Source organism: Xiphophorus hellerii, chromosome 3, assembly GCF_003331165.1.
Source record: "Xiphophorus hellerii strain 12219 chromosome 3, Xiphophorus_hellerii-4.1, whole genome shotgun sequence".
NCBI classification, from domain to species: Eukaryota; Metazoa; Chordata; class Actinopteri; order Cyprinodontiformes; family Poeciliidae; genus Xiphophorus; species Xiphophorus hellerii.
In genome coordinates, this window is record NC_045674.1 from 15123414 (window position 1) to 15142946 (window position 19533).

Here is a 19533-nt window from a genome sequence, read left to right on the forward strand (position 1 = left end):
TTCCAGATCCATATTCAACTCAGAGTTTGGTCTGCGAACTGTTCAAGTGGACAATTACCTTAGCAACAATTTATGACAAGAAAAGTCAAAATCATCCAAGTTGTTTGATGTTCATACTTTGCCATTTGATTTGTGAACCCATCTTGGAGTTTTTACAAACCTTAACCCATATGAAAGCTGTGTTTGCTGGACTGCAGTTATTTGTAGATTTATTATTAGGACTTATAAGTCCTAATAACTATTAGTAATAAATAGTTACTTAGTTACTTATAGTCCTAATTAATAGTTATTAGTTATAATAACTATTATAACTAATAAGTTATTATTAATAACTTAAGTTAAGCTATTATTAACTTAATAACTAGTCCTATTAGTCTCATTATTAGTCCTATTAGTTATTAGGACTAATAATAACTTATTATTAAAGAGATACATGTAATCTCTACATGTATTAGTAGATGTAGGACATCATTATAATTGATGTCCAATTTAAAGATAAGCTTATAGCCTATTAGCTTGGGTTTAAAACTGACACCTTTTATGTGGATCGTCCCCAATCACCTCACTGCCTGGGTTGCTTCACCAAACAGCCAAGGTGAAAGGTAAACAGTCTTGCTGAATGAGATCCACTTGACGAGAAACAGCCTTTATCAGCAAAACTGACAAAGGGGTCAGATGTAGGTCCTAACTGGAAAAAGAAATCCAGTTCAACAGATGCAACACATCTGAAACTCAAACTGCTCCCATTTTAAACCCTGAGTGGCCCCGTATCAAATCTTCAAAAGCAATTAATCTCTACATGTAAACATTGGCTGGGCGGGTGAGTAGTGGCCTCTACTCATAGCGTTGCAACATCTCAAGTTAGCAGGATTGTGAGAATAAACAAATGAAAATATGACGACATAAAGTCGTGACGAAATTAGATCTTTTCCAGTGCTGTTTTCCGATTTCTTTAGGAAATACTCAAAAATGAAAACTAGACCAAATCATTTGCATACATACTGTCTGGAGATTTTGTCACAAACAGATTCAGCATATTCTTAAATTATATTATCCAACATAAAAAGGGGAACCCTTTTCTTAAGCTGCTAAGTGTGCCGGCATGTAAGTGGTGCGGACCCTAATGAAGACATAACAGTTTGATGCGATTTATAAATGGTTGGTTTTGTGTCTGCAGTGCTCAGAGAAACTTTAAAGTGCGTCATTGTTAAATCTCAGTGTGTGTTCCAAGCCACCGTGAGCAGCGAATGGGCCTGCGCGGTGCAGGGAATATAACCCACAGCCGGATCCCACACCTCAAACTGAATGGCTGATGGTGACCTGAACACAAACACACACACAGCAGGTTAGTATTTACCACTAAACTGCACTAATTAGGACCTATTTCTTTATTAGTACCTGTTGAGAACGATGAGAACCACAGAGCCGTCTGGTCTGACGAAGGCGGAGAACTCAAGCTGTGTCTTTCCACTAGCAGACACTCCCACTCTCTGGGACCCCTCCCACAGGAAAGCACTGTATACAAAGACTAAAAATAAGGATCTCATTGTAAAAGTCAAAAGGAAACATGCAAAAAAAAAACGTTACCTAAAGTGGGCCATGCTGTAGAAAGTTGGCTGTTTGTAAAAGACGTCCCGCTTGGCGTCCACTATGACGGGGCTGTCCACAAAGTTTTTCACCCAGTTTGGCCCACCAGTCTGGTCCAGTGCCAGGTTCCAGTCAGTCCAGCCCACAACGTAGTGATTTAAGTCCTGAAGCAGAGAAAACACCATAGTATGTCTTCTGAAACTGTAGTGGTGAGAAGTGTATCTTCATGAAGTGAATCTGTTAACTGGGCATTCACAGTGTCTTGTCACACTACAAACACACACCGGAGTTTGGAATATAATATGATGGACCAACGCAAAGTAGAGGATGCGCCTTAACTGAAATTAAGAATGGAACATGTTTTTTAAAAGTTTTACAAGTAATAGTGTGATGTGCATTTTGTATGTACCCTTCTTCACGCTGACATTTCTAAATAAAATCTAATGTAACAGAATCCAGAAGATGAAGGGACATAACAGATAGGTTAGAGCCAAAGATTGGTGACTGGTTCAGTCACAGTCCAGACCAAAATTCAACTGAGAATATTTGGCAAGTCTTGAAAACTGATGTTTACATATTTACTTCTTCTAGTCTGACTGAATAGAAGGACTTTTGCAAGGAAGAGCAGACAAATATTTCCATTTCTAGCTGTGTACAAAAATGCCCAAAGGACTTCAGACTGTTCCTCCAGTAAAAACTGATTCTGCAGATATTGAGTCCATAGATATGCAACGCTTTTCAGATTTGTTTTTCTAAAATTATTTGAAAACCATGCATCATTTGCCTTCCACTACACTTTACATTTTATCCATCCATCCCATACAATCCCAGTAAAGCGCATTAAAGTTTTAGCTTGTAACATGACAAAACGTGACACCGGCAGAGAGGCATGAACAGGATCAAGTTCTTCTTGACTCAGGGTACGTCTAATACCTGAATGAACACAAAATGAATAGAATGGAAGGACTCCAGTTTCCCCCTGCTAAAGTGAAGTAAGATGACACAGAACACCAGTTCCAGCTTGCTCTGCAGCCCTGCAGGCAGTTTCTGTAGTGTGTGTGTGTGTGTGGGGGAGGGGGCAGCAGAGTGTAACATTTAACCTGCACTGCAGCGTGGAGGGGAGGGAGACGCGCCTCTCTGGGACGACTCGCAGCTTGTCAAATCTGACGTCTGCAACAGTGGATGTGACTGAACAAGCACCAACCCTGAGATGAGCTCACCTCTAGGATGTCATGTGCGTACTGCTCTGCCCGGTCCCAGCTGCCCAGCTTCACCCCGCGGTCCGCTGAGCTCCAGCCCGCACAGGCCTCCGTGCCAAACAGATAGTACTCTGGGTACAGCTGATGGGTGGCTCCCAGGCTCGCCTCTGCAGGGACGAAACTGTCCAGGTACCAGTGCACCGCCACGCCGTGAATGTATCGTGCTGCATGAACATCACTGAGAACCTGAAGGGACAAAGGGGCAAAAAAAGATAATTACTGCAACTAGAGGTTTATTTGTCTGATCATATAATCTGGACTGAATCTCTCTAATTTATGTGACAATTGAGATGACAGTTGTGGCATAAATTCGAGAGATTCAGGGAAATCTGTTCATTCAACAGTCTCCAGATGTTGAACTGACTTTTAATTACTGTTAGTTCTACTGAAATGAGTGACTTAATGTTCTCACACACATTTCTTTCCCTAAAGCACTGCTATTCAACTAAATTGCTCACATTTAGTGAAAGTCAACAGATCTGGCGCTGGGCATCCAGTGAATTATGCAACAAACTTAAAATGATCTGTTTTCATTTATCACTTATTTTATTGCTTCAAACATAAATGCAGTAAACAGAACACAAATGTGAAATTCAAACTAGTTACATTTCAGAAATTGCAGTAAAGTAGTGATTTACTAATATGAAAAATAAAACCAAACCAAAATGGCTCATAATTCCTACAAATTCAGCAAAGTATTCTTCTGGCATCTGACTTTCCAAACCTTTCTAGTGTTTTTCTCATTAATCTTGTTTTACAACAAGAGAAAGATCCTCTATGACAGGTTGGGCTCTGAAAGAAAGTTTTATTTCTGTTAGTGTTTTTCTTGTTGATTTCTAATTTAAAACAAAATAAAACTTAAAGTTACACAATTCATATTTTTTGGTCACTTGAAATCTTGAAGATCTTTCTTTTCCAGATTTTCCTTTTGTTAATGAACTCATCGGTGGGTTGGACTGACACCCCCAGCCAGCCCCCAGTTGAATGCTCCTACCCTAAAGTTTCAGTTTATAGAATCAGGAATTTACAGAAAAAAAAGACCAGCATAAAGTAGTGCACCACATTCAGAGTTTCTAAACAGTCTGAGAAAGTATGGAAAAGTATTAGAAAAGCAAATAAGACTGTGAAAAAATGTATATTTCCAGACTTTGTTCTCAGTCTTTCTCTACTCCTTTAATAATTTTTTTTTGTGTGGGCTTAATTGTACTGAATATGTCAAATTATCTGTGGAAAAATTATTTAGCAAAACCTGGGAAACACCAGGAATATGTAGACTTTTGAGATGAACTCAATTTTAGAGTAAACGTCACACATTTCTATCAGCACTCATGATGACTTGCATGTGACTTATATGGAAACATAATTTAATTACAACTGCCATTTTACTGCAGATTGAACAGCAGCAGACTTTGCTCATTTTGAATTTACCTTACATGCCACTACTTTCTGCTTTTACTTTCCTTTTTGAATGTTTGGTCTACTGCTGGTTTCCTAAAATATAACTGTAGTTTCTGATCTCATCTGCCACCATGTGGGTTGAACAAAGTCAGAGACGACCTTCCCTACTGCTCTATCTCTCTGTCCTTGGACTCACCACTCGGGCCCAGTGGGGCAGCAGCAGGCGGTTGTCATCCAGTATGAGGATGTGTGTGTGTGGGTGTGCTGAGGACTGCAGGGCCGGGCCCAAGTCCATAGCCACCCAGTCCCTCTGCTCCTCAGGAGTGAAGCCCAGAGCCTGGAAACTGCAACCACGCAAAGATATTAATGTGACTTTTAGCATTTTTAAGCGGCAAGGATGCTGCGTATTGTTCCAAATTAAATCAGGGACCTGTAGTTTGTCATTTGTCCTGCAGAGGGCTCATTTCCTGTAGTCAGCGCCCAGAAGGTTAGGTTATATTTAGCATATTCCTCAAGGAACCTGTCAGGGAAAGTTAAAACACATCAGAATTTATCTCTCTAGTATCAGGCCTGTCTGATGTGTGATAATAATTCAAGGTAAAAGACCCAAAAGTCACCTGATATAGTACTGAGACCATGTTTTATGCTCCTTGCCCCCTGGCTGGCCCTTCAGGGAGCCCTTTCCTATGAGTGCACCATTAGTTTTCATCCAGGCAGGGGCGCTCCAGGCGCTGCCCAGCAGGGAAAGTGGGACAGGGGACAAAGCCTGGGCACGCAGCAGCAGAGGGATCTGAAACAAAGAGGAAGAGGATATTGATGAGGACACATCAGGAGATGGATGCGTTTCTGCCAAAGACAGAGACCTTCATCTTCACATCCTCAGGGGCCAAAGCGAAGCTTTTCAGGTCGTAGTCCCCGGGTGCGTCAGCGTAGGTGTACAGCCGAGTGGAGAAGTCACAGCTGGCCATGGGGACGCGCACAACGCTATAGCCAATACCTGGTACAACACAGAGAAACGAAAACGGTCCAGAGTCTTCAGTGATCAGAGCCGGCCCAAGAAATAAGTTAACCAAGCCAGGGACTCCAGACCAGCAGGGGGCCCTCAAGAGTCACGTAATACTTAGTAACTTTCTTTGCTATTTGTTGTTCACTCTATATTTTGACAACAATATGCTATGTTTAATTTTAAATTTGCTCAACTGTTTAATTTGTTGTAAAAGAAAAAATAAATATTATTTAAACGAATATAACATTTAAACTAAAGTACATATTTTTTTGATACATTATACAGTTATCGAGCAGTATATGATTTCAGTTTTTTGTGGCTGAGCTTTAGCACAATTTTTTTGCACAATAAATTTAGTACAATTTATTTTTAGCTTTATTCTCAGCACTTTTTATTTAATGAACCACATAAACTGATGTCTCTAAAATAGTCAATTTAGAGTATGTTTTGTTGCCACAATTACAAAACATACTCTGGCTCATGGTCTTATCTGAAAAGTGGGCTCAAATTCTGCTCAGGTGGCCCTCGAGCGTTGGACCGGGCCCCGCAGCTGGTGCAGATGTCACAAAGCTTTAAACATCTGCAGGTGTGAAGAATCTGATGATGCTCTCCTCCAAACCGTGACGGCACCGCTGCTCCCTGAATAAATTAAGGTTCCATCGACATGCCTGACTCACTTTACTAGAAATCTTTCATCTCTGCACTGTGAATAAAAACTTCAATAGGATTATGAGCATTATTCTTCGCAGTCCTTTAATCTCTTTTCTGGTACTGTGCCGGTGACGCAATAAGATATGATTCTCAAAGATGAAACGATAAAGATCTGCCTGCTGCTGCTGCTGCGATAAGCTACTTCTGTAAAAGCTGATGATCTTATGGTGTTTTGCAAACAAAAACCTCACTGACATTTACAAAGAATGGCTTGTAAAAAAAAAAGGAAAAAAAAAAAGAGGAAAATTATTGATGCACATTAAGTTGTGGGGTTCTCAGCAGAACAGCGTGCCTTGTAGTACTAACAAATTGAATGGAGCTGTTTTCCTTTCAGCTGAAAACAAAACAGCATCTTTAAAATAATAGAAAACAGTTAATGTCTGCAGCAATCTTAAGACTTTTCTAAAGACATAATTAAGAGAACACTTTCACTGCTTCTGTTTTTCTTTCTGTCATTTGAACACCAGAGAACAATCTAACCGAGGAGGGATGCTGAGAATGAGGCCGCATTTAAACTGAATAAAAAAAAGAAAGAAATAGCATTTTCCTATTATTCATTTATTTTCCTAGACCCAGCAGTCTGAACCACCATCTCAAAACTCGAAATCATTTTAGACCAGCTTGCTGCGGTAAAAGAATTAAAGTGACCCGGATGGTCATCAGATCTGAGTCTGCTAAAACCCCAACAGGATTTGCAGCATGATGAAACCAAATCTCCAGATTGAGGTTTCTGCCAAAATTGCTAAATCTACATTATAAAGATTTTATGTTTTTTGGGGTGGGGGAGAAAAGATGTAATCCTGGATGGGGGAAAGTTTATGTCATGCAGTGGTGTGGTACAGTTTTATGCTTTTATGTCCACATTCAGTACCACTCCATATACTTAGCTTCAAAGTGGCCAGATGTTTCTGGGTGGTCACATGACAACCATTATTATTTTACCTCCCATTTTAAATTCCAAACCCAGTTTTGAAGCGAGGTTTTTATCACTTTTACTGCTGTACCACCCGACTGCGTTTCATTGATCTGCTCCAGTACTGACACCTAAAATCTTGAATGAAGTTTGAATATTGTCAGATCAAATGTCTTCTGGGAAGATGTTTAATAGTCAAACAGGACAAAGATGGAGCTATTTGATCACATTGGTAGCAGAAATGTTTGGAAGAGTTGCAGCTATTGTTTCAAATCTAAAAAAACACATGGATGTCCAACATGTGGCAGGGGGACCATTTTGTGTCTCTTGGGATGATTTTCTGCGGCCCCTGAGTGCAATTAAAATTCTGCAGCAAATAAATTATTGCAGATAAAAGAAAAAAAAGAAAATCTACCTTTTCAGCCCACTAATACTTCCAACTTGACTACTCTGGTAATTACTGACCAAGTGTTTGGCTTTCATTGTAATTTCATAATAAGTATAAAATTACAAACTTTGAGAATTTATTAGAATTATTGTTATTTATTTTCTTTAAAAAATAAAAAAATCCAAATAACGGTGCCGAATACTTTTAGGTGAACAATTCTGGCCTGTGTTGCAAAACGTTTTACAAACTTTGGCGTCCCAGCAGGACAATGATCATAAATACACTGATTTATGTTAAAAATCCCCCCCAAAAAACAAAAAAGCAGTTACAAACTGGAATGAAAACACTAAAAATCAAAAGGTAAATACTGGAAGACTGTTTGAAAACCCAGATTAGAAGAAAGTCTGGTTCCTGTTGCTGTCAAATATAGCAAGACAATAAGGCTTTCATTTTACACTACAGGATGAAGTGCATTGCTTTGGCATTTATGTTTAATATTTTACAGGTAGCGCTTCATCTAAAACAATCACTTGCTGTGTTGGATTTGGTTGCTGTTACATTAAAACAACAATGCAGTTCATTTTGGTTTATTTTTATATTCTAGTTCCCAACTAATGTCTTCTTAAGACGCTTCAGACGATCCAATTTATATTCATAAATCTGTACATAACACAATCCGTCCACCATCTAAACAGATTATAAGCAAATTGCATTCTCTAATAATACCATGCAAGTCACTGACCAATCCCTCCTCCAAAACAAGAAAGTGGCAACAGTGGAAAGGAACAACTCCTTTTCACAGGGCAATCTGTACTTTTATTTTTACACCCATTTTAAAAACAAAATATACATTTTTTGCATGATAAACAACAAAGAGAAATCCAACAATGGCAAGGCATTATATTTTTCCTCAAGCTTAGTTTGTATCTATGATATTATACGTTGTTTTGAACCATCTAACCAGAATAACCATTTTAATGTCATTTTCTGACTTAAAGTTGCACTGTCCCACATAAACTCAGCCACTTTATAATCTTTATAAAGTTTATAACCTTTACCTTCTTTGGAGAAATACTGTCGCAGCAGCTGCTCCTGTGCGCCAGCAGAGAGAGAAAGTATGTTAATAGCCGCTGCGTCCGTCATGGCTCCTCCGAACCCCTTGATCCTCTGGTACTTCTGGTAGGGAACAATCGTCAGCCTGAGACCTGGAAGAAGGAAACTCATTAAGGAAAAGCATTGATGTCCCAATATCCCAGAGCTCATCCTCTTACCTGCTCCAGTGCTGTTGACCTGGACTTGACCCTGGCCTGGCTCCATCCTGCTGCCTGCCATGCTGCTCAGGTAGGTGGAGTACTGACCTAGAGGTGGCAGGCTAACCGGGCCAACACCGTCACAGTAGGTGGAATTACACTCACACACCACGGAGTCATGGCCGAGGTTTCTGGCAACACATCTGTTGATTCCTATGAGAGGAAAAACATCATTACTGCAAATAAAAACAATAGGTGGAAATATTTGTGCTTTTGCTTTTGGGTTACCTGCGCAAAGAGTCACGTCTGCTGCGCTGACAACAAGAACTACGACAAGAGCTGATGGCAACAGCAGCACCATTTTACCTGAAGGCGAATAAAAAATAATAAGGATCTGAAACTTTAGCAACATAACTTGAGCTCACTCAGTTCAAAAAACAAACACCTCACAGTCCTGTCGTTCAGATCTTTTTTATAAACCATTAAATCACCTGAAGAAGAAGCTAGAAGAAACTCTGACCAGGTAACAACACTCCTCCGTCAATCTGTTGTTGTCCCATCAGGGAACTTCCTGATCGGTTTCCGATCACCTTTATGAACTGGTCACGTGAATTTAAAAGCGATCACGTGAACAGCGTCGTAGTAATTCTTACCTGCAGCCAGAGGGCGCTCTACCGTCAAAACGGGATTTAGGGAGTGAAACAGAGAACGTGTTTTCAGTCCTGATGAATAGCGTGAAATGTATCTGCCATTATTCCTGAAATTGGACGCAATCCATTTCAGAAAAGTGTAATCAGGGGAGAAAATACTTTAAAAGTGGGGAAAAACACTATAAACCAAATAAAGGAGGTTGGGCAGACCAAGACGAACTGAGGTAAAAAGCAATCACAATTGAACAACACAATTCATAAAAACGGGCAATACTGGTAAAAGAGCATATTTGTTTATAGATGAGAATCAAATAAATAGAATATCCACATTTCATCCATCCACTGAAGAATATTTATCGAAGATTGTTGCAGTGCAAATGTGCGGGAGGGAAATCCAGACATTCCTCTTGCCTGAGACACCGTCCTGCTCATTCTGGGGGATTTCACGGGGTTCCCAGAGCAGAAGGTCTGTCTGGGAAACTCGTCTGTCTGAGACTGCTTTCCTGCTTCAGGACCTGGACGACTTCATTTCATTGATGGAATCATGAACTCTGCTCTCTAGCAGAACATCTTGAAAAACAATATCTGGCCATCAGTTTGCAGCTTGAGTTCAGGAGGACTTAGGTTATGCAGCTGTTCCATCATCTGCAGCACAACAGCACATTGTTCATCTCACGCAATAAAAAAAAAAAAAACGGCTTTCAGAGTGGCTTCGGTGAAAGGCTGGACCTAAACCTGCTCAAATGTTTCAGGATGGCAGTTCATGTTCAAAATCATACAACGTGAATAAAATAATCCTAAAATAAGGGTGGGTCAAAGTTCATCCACAATTGTTGCTGCCAAGTGGGAGAACAACAAGCTATTAGGCTTAGGGGGCAAATACCCTTCACATAAAGCCAAGTTTCTCTGGATAACTGATCTTGAAAACTTTATATTATACATTTACTGATGTCATCTTTGTATGATTTTAAAATGTCTTTGATCTGTAACACACAAGTGTAATAAGAGTGTAAAAACAAGAAATTGGTAAGGAGACAAATGCTTTTTGATGACTGTGTTTTTTGAATGTAGCAATGAAATGTAACAAAAAAAACAAAGCTTAACCAGGAAAATAATTTAACATTCAAATATTTAATTTTCAGTAGTGTTAAACGTGGATGATGTAACTTTGTGACAAACAAGACCTTGATCCAAGTTCTTCCACACTTGCTCTATTTTCAAATTGTAAAATAGTTAGTGATATTCTTAAAGATAAAAAACAAACAGGTTTTTTTGGTAATGTTTTATTATGAAAGCAACAAAGTAGTATAATTTACAGCATGATACACACCACAGAGATATATGTTTGTATGTTTCTGATGCAGTGGCATTGTTGTGATGAAATGTTTCTGTGACTTCACAAGTAGCCACAAAGTCTTTCGAACATGGATGGATTCATGTTGCACAAAAAGACGAGTTCTTTCTTCCCTTCTTCTGTTCGGCCTGATGGGAAAGCAAACATGGTCAGAAAACTTTGGTTAAGTTTCATTTTTAATCACACAACTGCAGAGTGACAGGACCATAACTCACTCTGTGGGTGCTGCAGCCAGTTCCGATCCATGTAGTAAAGGTAACAGCTCTCAAACTCCTTCTCGCTGTAGCTGGGCACCGATACGGGGATGAATGGATCCATGCTGTCAAAGCCTCTCTATGAGGACGACACCGACAGGAAGTTAAAGAACCGAATGAGAAATCGGCTGTCTACAGGTGTGTGACACGTTTAAAGCCATAGTTTTAATTATTATCCCAAAGCACGCACTTAGATCACAAATTCAGTCCAATTTTTTCAATAGATTTACATGTAAAAAGTAAAGTCAGAAACCATGACGACTGCTTCGGGCACTTCAGGAGGGAAGAGGAACGAAGTGAATGATAAATGTTTTCAAATATGCATTAATGTGATGAAAAAAAAGCTAAAGTCAAGCCCACACAGTCAAGGGTGAAGTAAATAATAAATATTATATTCATTTGATGCAAATGCTTTCCATTAGGTGGGTTACGTGATCGCACTTTAAATCTTGTAATTTATGCCTCTCGGCATAAGAAGAGGGATTTATCAGGCAATAGGATGAACTGATTTCCTGGTGTGCAGTCGCACAACAAATATACTAGTAATTAGTTCAAAACGACTTAATGAAGTCACATGGTAAAGTGCTGCAGTGTCGAAAAGACTAATGCGAGTCATTATTTGCTTTACTCTCTTTTATCAATGGAAAAACAACACCTCTATGCTGTACTACTAGAAAGTAAAAAGTTATTTTCTTTACAAAAACAGCAAGTTGAACAGTTCAATAGGCAGTTTCATGCCAAACAGAATATGATACTCTAAGGATAAATGTAATATTAAGAGAAGTACATTATAATGGACATACAGTACATCTGCATAGGGGCTGTTTAAAACTGAGAGCAGTCTAGAGACAATTTTTAATAGGCATAAATCTTTACATCTCAAAAACTTTAATGTACTCCTGGGAGGTTTTATGTGATAAATGCACACAATGCAATTATAGCTATAGGCTCCAGAAGAGTGCAAACTGAGGCAGATGTTCCCATTTCAGGAGAGCAACAACCATAAACATACAGCCTGAGCTACACTGGCAAACCTTGATTCAAAGCATATTCATATTTTAAAAAGTTCAGAGTTAAATCGAATCTAGAATCTTTGTCAAGACTTGAAAATTGAAGCTCCAAGATGTTCTCCATCCAGTCTAACAGAACTTAAAATTATTTTTGCAAAGAACTGACAAAAAATGTCAGTGCTTAGATGTGGAAAGCTGAGATAAACATAATACACTCGACTTGCGGTTGTAACAGTAGAAAAGATGTTTGTGTGTAAGGTATTGACTGAAAGGGAATGGATGTATGGCACACTTTTCGAATTTCTGCAAGTAAAAACATTTAGAAACAATTTCTCAGTTTTCTTACACTTCAGTAAGGCACAACATTGTCTAGCACATGAAAACTCAAAGCATATTTAAAAAGGTGGAACAATGGCAAAATATGCAAAGAGTCATGGGTTATGACTACTGCAAAGCAGTAAATTTAACTGAACACTGAACAACTCTGGATGTCTTTAAAACTGCTCAAGATGTAAAACTGAGACTATTCTAATAATTTTTTTTTAATCTTTTAAAGACCCCATATAGATGAGGTTTGTCACTAAATGAAGTGGTTTCCTTGATGCTACGATTGCTGCGTCTTTACCCACTTAGACGTCTTTTTTTGATATACATTAGCCTAAACTGAGCAGCAGAGCTGAATCATCTGCAGCTCTCTGAGGAGCAGCTGATCAAACATCAAGATGAAACAGAATATTCTCTTACCTCTCCGAGAAGATCTTGAGGCAAGTAGGCGGATTTTGGAAGGTAGAGAGAGCCCGTCTGAGACAGAGTGGTAATGATGGCGCCGCCGCTCTGAGACAAGACGGTAAATGTCAACAACAGGTTTCTGAAACGGCATTGTGAGGCTTTAACTGTTGCGTCCCTCTCACCCAGTCGTTCTTCATCAGCTTTCTCAGGTTATAAACCAAAGTGAGCTCCTCTGGATCCACCTGAGGAAAATTAGAAGGACACATAAGACTTCCTGTTTGTGGAAAAAAAACAAAACAACAGATGACGCAGCATGATGGATGAGTTTTGTCTTACGGCGGTCTTATCCTCCTTCTTGATGGTGGATCTTCCCCACAGGGCGTTCACGCCGTCCACAGCCACGGCCAGGCGGAAGTCCGCTCCCGGTTGGCCGCTTTGCAGCCTGAGCTCCTTCATCACCGCTCCCACCACGTCGCTGCTGCTCTTTACTCGCGATATTCCCTGCAGCAAAGCAAATAGGCTCAGATGAAAAATGCAATGCTGTGAAAAGACGGAAAAATATTAAAAACACCACATTATGATAAACAGCAGATGGACTTAGGGGGAATTTTATACACAGTGCAATAAATTTTAAGGGTCAAGTTTTTATCAGATAAAAGGAAAAAAAAAACAGGAAGTATTAGACAGATTAATAGAAAATCAAATCAAATAATGCAGCAGAGCGATGCTTATCAGTATTTCCTCTAACCATGTTAGCATCCTGCACAGCAGCCTCCAGAAACACCAACACTGACAAGTCAGACCCTGATGGATGCAATGAATCTCCCTAAGCTGAAATGTGACAGACAAAAGGTGAGGATTTTGCAGCTGCACATAAATCCTCGCTTCCTTTCTGTCCTCATCAATGCGTGTGGTACAACAACATTGTGCTGATCCATCACCCTGCTCGGCTCATTGGCTATTGATCACCGGTGGAGGTGGAGAGATAAAACTTTAAAGACTCCTGAAGGAGAGTTAACTTGAGTGGAAATAAAGCAGAGATCATGAGAGAGGGAGAGAGAGAGGACGCATTGTTAATGAAAAACACTGGAGGAAGATAAGGACTGACCTGATCCACCAGCTCTCCAAGTGAACTTCCCGCCTCGGTGGACTCCCTCTTCGTCCACACATACCGCTCTTTTAGTTTTATCTGAGAACAAAAAAAGTTGCAAACATCCGATTTTTTTTTACATAAACTTTGAGATGTAAATGTGTCTCTTTATATTTTTGCTTCATATCAAGACTTAAGACCCTCTGCGGAAATCTCTGCAGCACATTCTGAAAGCCCTGTCCAAAACTAATGATATCTCCTAGGATTAATCATATTTTCATTTCACAAACGTGAGTCTTAGCCCATTTTTGGGGGGATTTTACTGATAGACCAACACATAGCAGCAAATAATTGAAACTATATAACCGCTTTGTTCCATGATGCTAATCGGTCACCAATGTCCCCTAACAAACCTCTGAGGCCTTCACAGAACATCTGCATTTACTGAAGTTAAATTATACACTCAGAGAGGACTTGATGGTAATGAGCTTTATTTAGGAACACTGAATTAGAGAGGGAGCTGAATACAGTTCGCCACCACAGCTTTCAGTACAAGATCTCAATAAAACACATTTGTTTCACTAAGTTTGTGTTTGTGACAGGACAAACATGGGGAAAAAACAACTTCGGGTTACATGAACAACTGTGAAAAGTTAGCTGGGTTTGTTGTGAATATGTCAGTTCTGAGTGAGATCAGCAAGTTTTATTGGAAAGCAACCAGCGCTTGTTAGACTCCAATGAATACTCTGGCTTATAAACTGTTAATTTGATTTTTAATTTTGCAACTTAACATAAATGAGAGTAGAAGAACAGCTTTTTTAAAACTAAGATATTACTTAGCGGGTCTCTTTAGCATGTGTTTACAGCTGCATGTACAAAAAATAAATTCTCATAATGGGAAAAAATAGGATCTAATTCCAGCCTTTGTCTCTTGATTTCATAACTCTACCATCAAGGTTAATGAGTAAGTTTTAATGTTACCTTTGGAAGAAAATGTTCGTTGGTGATTTTGAAGTTGCGTAGCCAAGTGGTGGCTTCTAGCGGTTGATCAAAGCGAGACAACTTATAGGACGATGGCAGCAGCTCCTTACAGTTCTTCACCCACAGGTGGGCTGTATGAGGAAGAGGAGAAGAAGAAGGGTTTTAATCTCTTTGGTTTTCAGATAAACACTTGTGGGATTTGTGTTCATCTTACCATCAGGGACGTGAAGCACCAGCCATCCCTGTGTGTAGCAGAAGTGGACTGTGTGACAAAGAGACATTGTTTTCCCAGTCCCCTTCAGCCCGTCTGAGCCCCCAGATAAGGACGACAACAAACCTTTTATTCAGGCTCAAGAGGCAAAAGAACTTTTGTTTATCTCTGCAGTCGGTGCGGCTTAGAGCTTTGAAGGATACAGAATACGTATCTCAGGGCAGGCTGGCTGTAGTCGGCTTTTTTAAGGTAAGAGATGACCTCCAAGGCCGGCTGCCGCACCATGATGCAAGTCTCATTGAACGTCTTCATCTAGAAATGATACAGCGCGGTTTATAGCCAGGTTGACTGTACAGGTCATCGATTAAAGCTTCAGAAACGAACTTGCCTGTTGCTGATAGCGCCAAGGGAAGCTGTCCGGAAACAGAGGCCGGACATGTGCAGAAGACAGGGTGTAGAACTGTCCCACATGTTTGTCTGAGTGGCAAGCCTGGAGGGTCAGCGAGGGACAGAGATGAGTCACTCAGAATAATCACATCTGGACATCTTTCATAACAAAGTGCAAAACTTCAAAAGCCCACATGAAAAATACAAATCTCAAACATATCAGATAAAAAAATGACTCTGTTACACCGGTACGACAAACCATTATTCGTTTATTACAAATATTTCAACATAAGTAAGTAGAATCTGTCAATAAAAGGAACAAGAACAAGTTGAAAAAAGGAAATTAATTCAAGGCCACTCATGTAAAGGTACGAGGTTTTGGATGGACAAAATGATAAACTGGGAAAGGAACAGAGTCCTTTAATCAAAATTAATCTGATCACAAAACAGCTTTATTTTAAATTTGATTTCTAAATTTACTTATTTCAAGCCACAATTCTTATAAAAGAAGACACTAAAATAAATAAGGGTAGAAAAAATAACATGCATTTATCTTTTCATAGAGACAAGTGTAACAGAAGGCGATTAAAAAGTGAAAACTGCTTCCGACAGGTTTTATGTTAACTTAAACACTAATTGTCACCAATTTAGTTATTACCACAAAAATGTTCTCTCTAAAATGATTTTGCAATGGGAAACGTTCAAAGCAACTTCAGGGTTTGTAATAACCTCAGACCATCTCATTTTAACAATGTGTACTTTTTATATGTATTTATTTATACACCAATTGTAAAAAAAAAAAAAAAAAAAAAAAAAAAAAGCACTTGGCTTATCACCAAGCATAAAAACAATCACAGTAACAGTGGAAACATGCAAAAAGCTGCTCAGCAATGAGAAAATCTTTTTGATTGCTGTAACGTCTAATGACAATTTTTTTCCAATCACCGTTGAGATGGGTAGCAAAACCTTCTGTCATGCCAAATGTAAATAAAACATTTTGAAAAAAATTACTTTTTTTCCAAATTGACACTTATTTTACATTGCTTTATCTTTTGAGAGACGCTTGCCTCCTTATCAGTCAGAATTAAACTTCTTGGTTGAATGTAAATAAAGTTATGCATAAATCTGACTGTATATACATATTTATCAATATGCACAAAGTATTACATAACAACAGTCCTTCATGTTTAAAGGAACAGTGATTGTGAGAAATCTTAAAAACAGACTATAAATAGATCAAATGCTTTGGTGAATATGAGTGATTATCTGAAATAAAAACATCATCTCCAATTCTAGTGTTTTAATTATTTTATATATCGGCTTCTTTTAGTGGCACACTCAGTGGTGGCTTCATCCTATTACTTAAGAAGTACAGACAATTAAACATGTAGCGTGCTTTTGCACACTTAAAAACTTTAAAAAATTAAAATTTGTGCTTTCAATTTGCAGCAGTTTACAAACACTGAAGAACATAAAAACATATACAGTCTATTAACCTTAAATACATAAATAAAGGAGCAAGTGGATCTGTTTAGAAGAAACATGAACATATGCCCTTATGCTTTTTAAAAAAAGTAATTATAAATGGAAATTTGGATTCTTAACCGAACCACCTGATTCCCATAGAAAATTATTAAAAACATCTTACTGGGTCTTTTTCCTGTGTCCTGAAGACTGATACGGACTCTGGTTCTGGCTCCACAGCCACGGCTTCCTGCTGCTGGACATATCCACTGCTATGAAGACTCCTGACATGTGTCACCTGCAGCACAGCAGCAAAATAAAGTAAAATATCTTTACCTCTTACTAAAACTCAGCTTTATTTCTTATTTTTTGCAAAACATTGTTTCATACTTCAAATATTTCATAAACACTGGTAAAACTCAACAAAAATTATACAATATGAGAAGCTAAAACCAGTTTCTCAAATCAAATTTTGATGTCCGTTAGCTTTAAGCTTTGGAAATCCTTTAAGGATTTCCAAATGTGGTTTTAAAAACATGGAGAATGAGTTGGATCTCAGTTAGTAACGCATAAATATTACTCTCACCGTTGGCCGCAGCCTGAAGGCCAGTCTGTGAAGGGACATGATCTGAAACACGCCAAGGAAAAGTGACTACTTTTATATATTAAAGCTTTAAAGCATTTAAAGGTTTCAGTCGAGTCACGTAACCTTTGAATAAACACAAAGCTAACAGCTAGCAGCAGCAGCGCCGTGAAGGCAACACTTACCGAGCTGTGAGGCCTGTGAAGCTACTCACCAGCGGTTCACTTCCACAGATATTTACGCTGGGAGTTTATCTGCTGGCTTCATCTACCGACAAAACGACCTGGAGACGAGGACGAGGGGAAGAAAAGCTCCACATAGCTCGGTAGAAGTCAATGTGCCAGGTCTGTCATGGACAACGCCATCATGAACGCCAGGACGTGACGTAGCACAGTCATTAGCCAATCAGATCACACAAGCTTCTCCTCAAAGATGGTAAATTGAGTTCTTTGGACTTTAGCACATTTTGTTTCTAAATGTTGTTACGCATATCTTGTACAGAGTTTAAAGAGTAACCTTCATGAGCTATCATGTTTTTCATATACTTCAAGTTACTTTATTTTGCTTCTTTGCACCAGCGTGTTTTCTTTGTGTGCATCTTATTTATCTTCTTTGGTTATATTAAATGTTTTGGCAGTAGTTTTGTTCATTACCATTTTTGATACCTAAAATGGTATCAAAACTGATACCATTGTTGGTATAATTATTTTAAGACTCAGAAATTTACTCAGATCTATAGTCTAAAAGTTTAAAGCTACTGGGACTGAGACAAACAAGGCCTGATGAGGGAGTTAGATTTGATCTCAACATGTATTTGCACCCTTAAATATTTGGTGCAAAGAAGTAAAATATAAGTCTTGAGCTTATTTCAAGACTTAAGTTCATTGATGAACTTAAGTCTTGAAATTAAGTCTTTCTGATAACTGACTATCAAACCTCTCTGTCCATTCTGGGGGGGATTTTGGCCCAACTTAAAGGGTTGCTTTAAGTTGGACCATATTTTAATACAGACTTTGACTAGGCCATTCATTCCAACACTTTTACTTGAGTGTTCTGTAGATCTTCTGAATACCACAAGTGTACTGGACCTAAGATCACAAGCTGATTCATGGTTTATGTTCAGGATTTTCATCTGAAGAGCAGAAAATGTTGAACAATCCATTCATTGACTAAAGGATAAATTGGTTAATCAATTGCAGTAGGTCTTTAACAGGCCCATACACTGCTACAACCATATTTAACTGTATATGATGTTCTTTATTGTAAAATAATGCATTCGTTTTACATTAGATATAATTACTAAAAGTTTAAATTTTGGGGATCATCAAGATGTCTACTGGGAATTGTGAGACCAGTTTCCTTTTCGCTCAGCAGTGGTTCCCACATTGGAAGTGTCCTATGGATGCCATTATTGCCCATGTTGCTTTATTTATTATTAAATTATGAACACTGACCTTAGCTGAGGCAGTGAAGTGTGAAGTACTTTAAATGTTGTTTAAAGTACTTCAGACTTTAAACAGTATTTAAAGTCTGAAGTACTTCAAATGTCCAAGAATCATGCACTCTTGGACTAATTTTGATCGAATGGCCACTTAAAGAAGAGTGGGACAAAATTGCTCCATAGAGACGTAAAAACACATTGCCATGCATCAAAGTTGAATGTTGCCACCAACGGTGGCACAAACAGTTACTATTTTCTTTTTTATAGACTCATGTTGTTTTTGATAGTTTCGCCCCCTAAATCATTAAAATCAGAGTTTGAAAACTCTTTGTATTTTTTAAAGTTATGTTTAGCCAACATTCAAATTTTATTCAATCTAATTAAATTACAAAAATGCATAAACAAAATAAATATTTAATGGTGCAAATACATGTTGAGATCAAATCTAACTCCCTCATCAGGCCTTGTTTGTCTCAGTCCCAGTAGCTTTAAACTTTTAGACTATAGATCTGAGTAAATTCAGGGCAGAATTTAACTATTTTCTGTCTTGCAAAGTTCAAAATGCACAGCCTCAAGGTTATGTTCTCTTGTCTTTCCCATTTTAAATATAGTGGCTGAGAGAAATTTGCTGCTGTGTGCGTTATGTTTTTATTCTCATTAAATGTTCTCAAATTAAAGCCAGAAATTTAATTAAAATTGCAGTCTTGATATTCCACTACTGCAATAAAAATGTATTATTTTGAGAATTTTTACACATTTATTTGACAAGGTATATCAATGAACTTGACACACACTCACTCTGTCGACCTAAACCGTTCTAACTTGGAACCTCTGAATGGCAACAAAACAAAGATAACGATATAATGT

The 19533-nt window shown here is 38.5% G+C and overlaps 2 protein-coding genes across 3 annotated transcripts; both read right to left on the reverse strand.

Annotated features, from left to right (window-relative positions):
* Positions 1-107: 107 nt before the first annotated feature.
* gba1 (glucosylceramidase beta 1) lies at positions 108-9130 on the reverse strand. Its single transcript, XM_032559456.1, has 12 exons — positions 9004-9130; positions 8801-8878; positions 8534-8725; positions 8321-8467; positions 5108-5241; positions 4862-5034; positions 4675-4764; positions 4441-4588; positions 2808-3032; positions 1588-1751; positions 1399-1515; positions 108-1320 (listed from the first exon to the last, which is right to left on the reverse strand). Exons 2-12 carry the CDS (start codon positions 8871-8873, stop codon positions 1215-1217), a joined length of 1569 nt encoding a protein of 522 aa, XP_032415347.1. The 5' UTR covers positions 8874-8878; positions 9004-9130; the 3' UTR covers positions 108-1214.
* A 1299-nt stretch (positions 9131-10429) lies between these two features.
* dap3 (death associated protein 3) lies at positions 10430-17617 on the reverse strand. Of its 2 annotated transcripts, none has more exons than XM_032558164.1 (13): positions 17440-17617; positions 17229-17270; positions 16827-16940; positions 15180-15281; positions 14995-15103; positions 14795-14887; positions 14581-14711; positions 13618-13698; positions 12846-13010; positions 12692-12751; positions 12525-12614; positions 10732-10849; positions 10430-10644 (listed from the first exon to the last, which is right to left on the reverse strand). In XM_032558164.1, exons 2-13 carry the CDS (start codon positions 17265-17267, stop codon positions 10559-10561), a joined length of 1188 nt encoding a protein of 395 aa, XP_032414055.1. In that variant the 5' UTR covers positions 17268-17270; positions 17440-17617; the 3' UTR covers positions 10430-10558. The 2 variants fall into 2 exon arrangements, with proteins under 2 accessions (XP_032414055.1, XP_032414053.1); XM_032558162.1 differs by having other exon boundaries at positions 17411-17617.
* Between the last annotated feature and the right edge of the window lie 1916 nt (positions 17618-19533).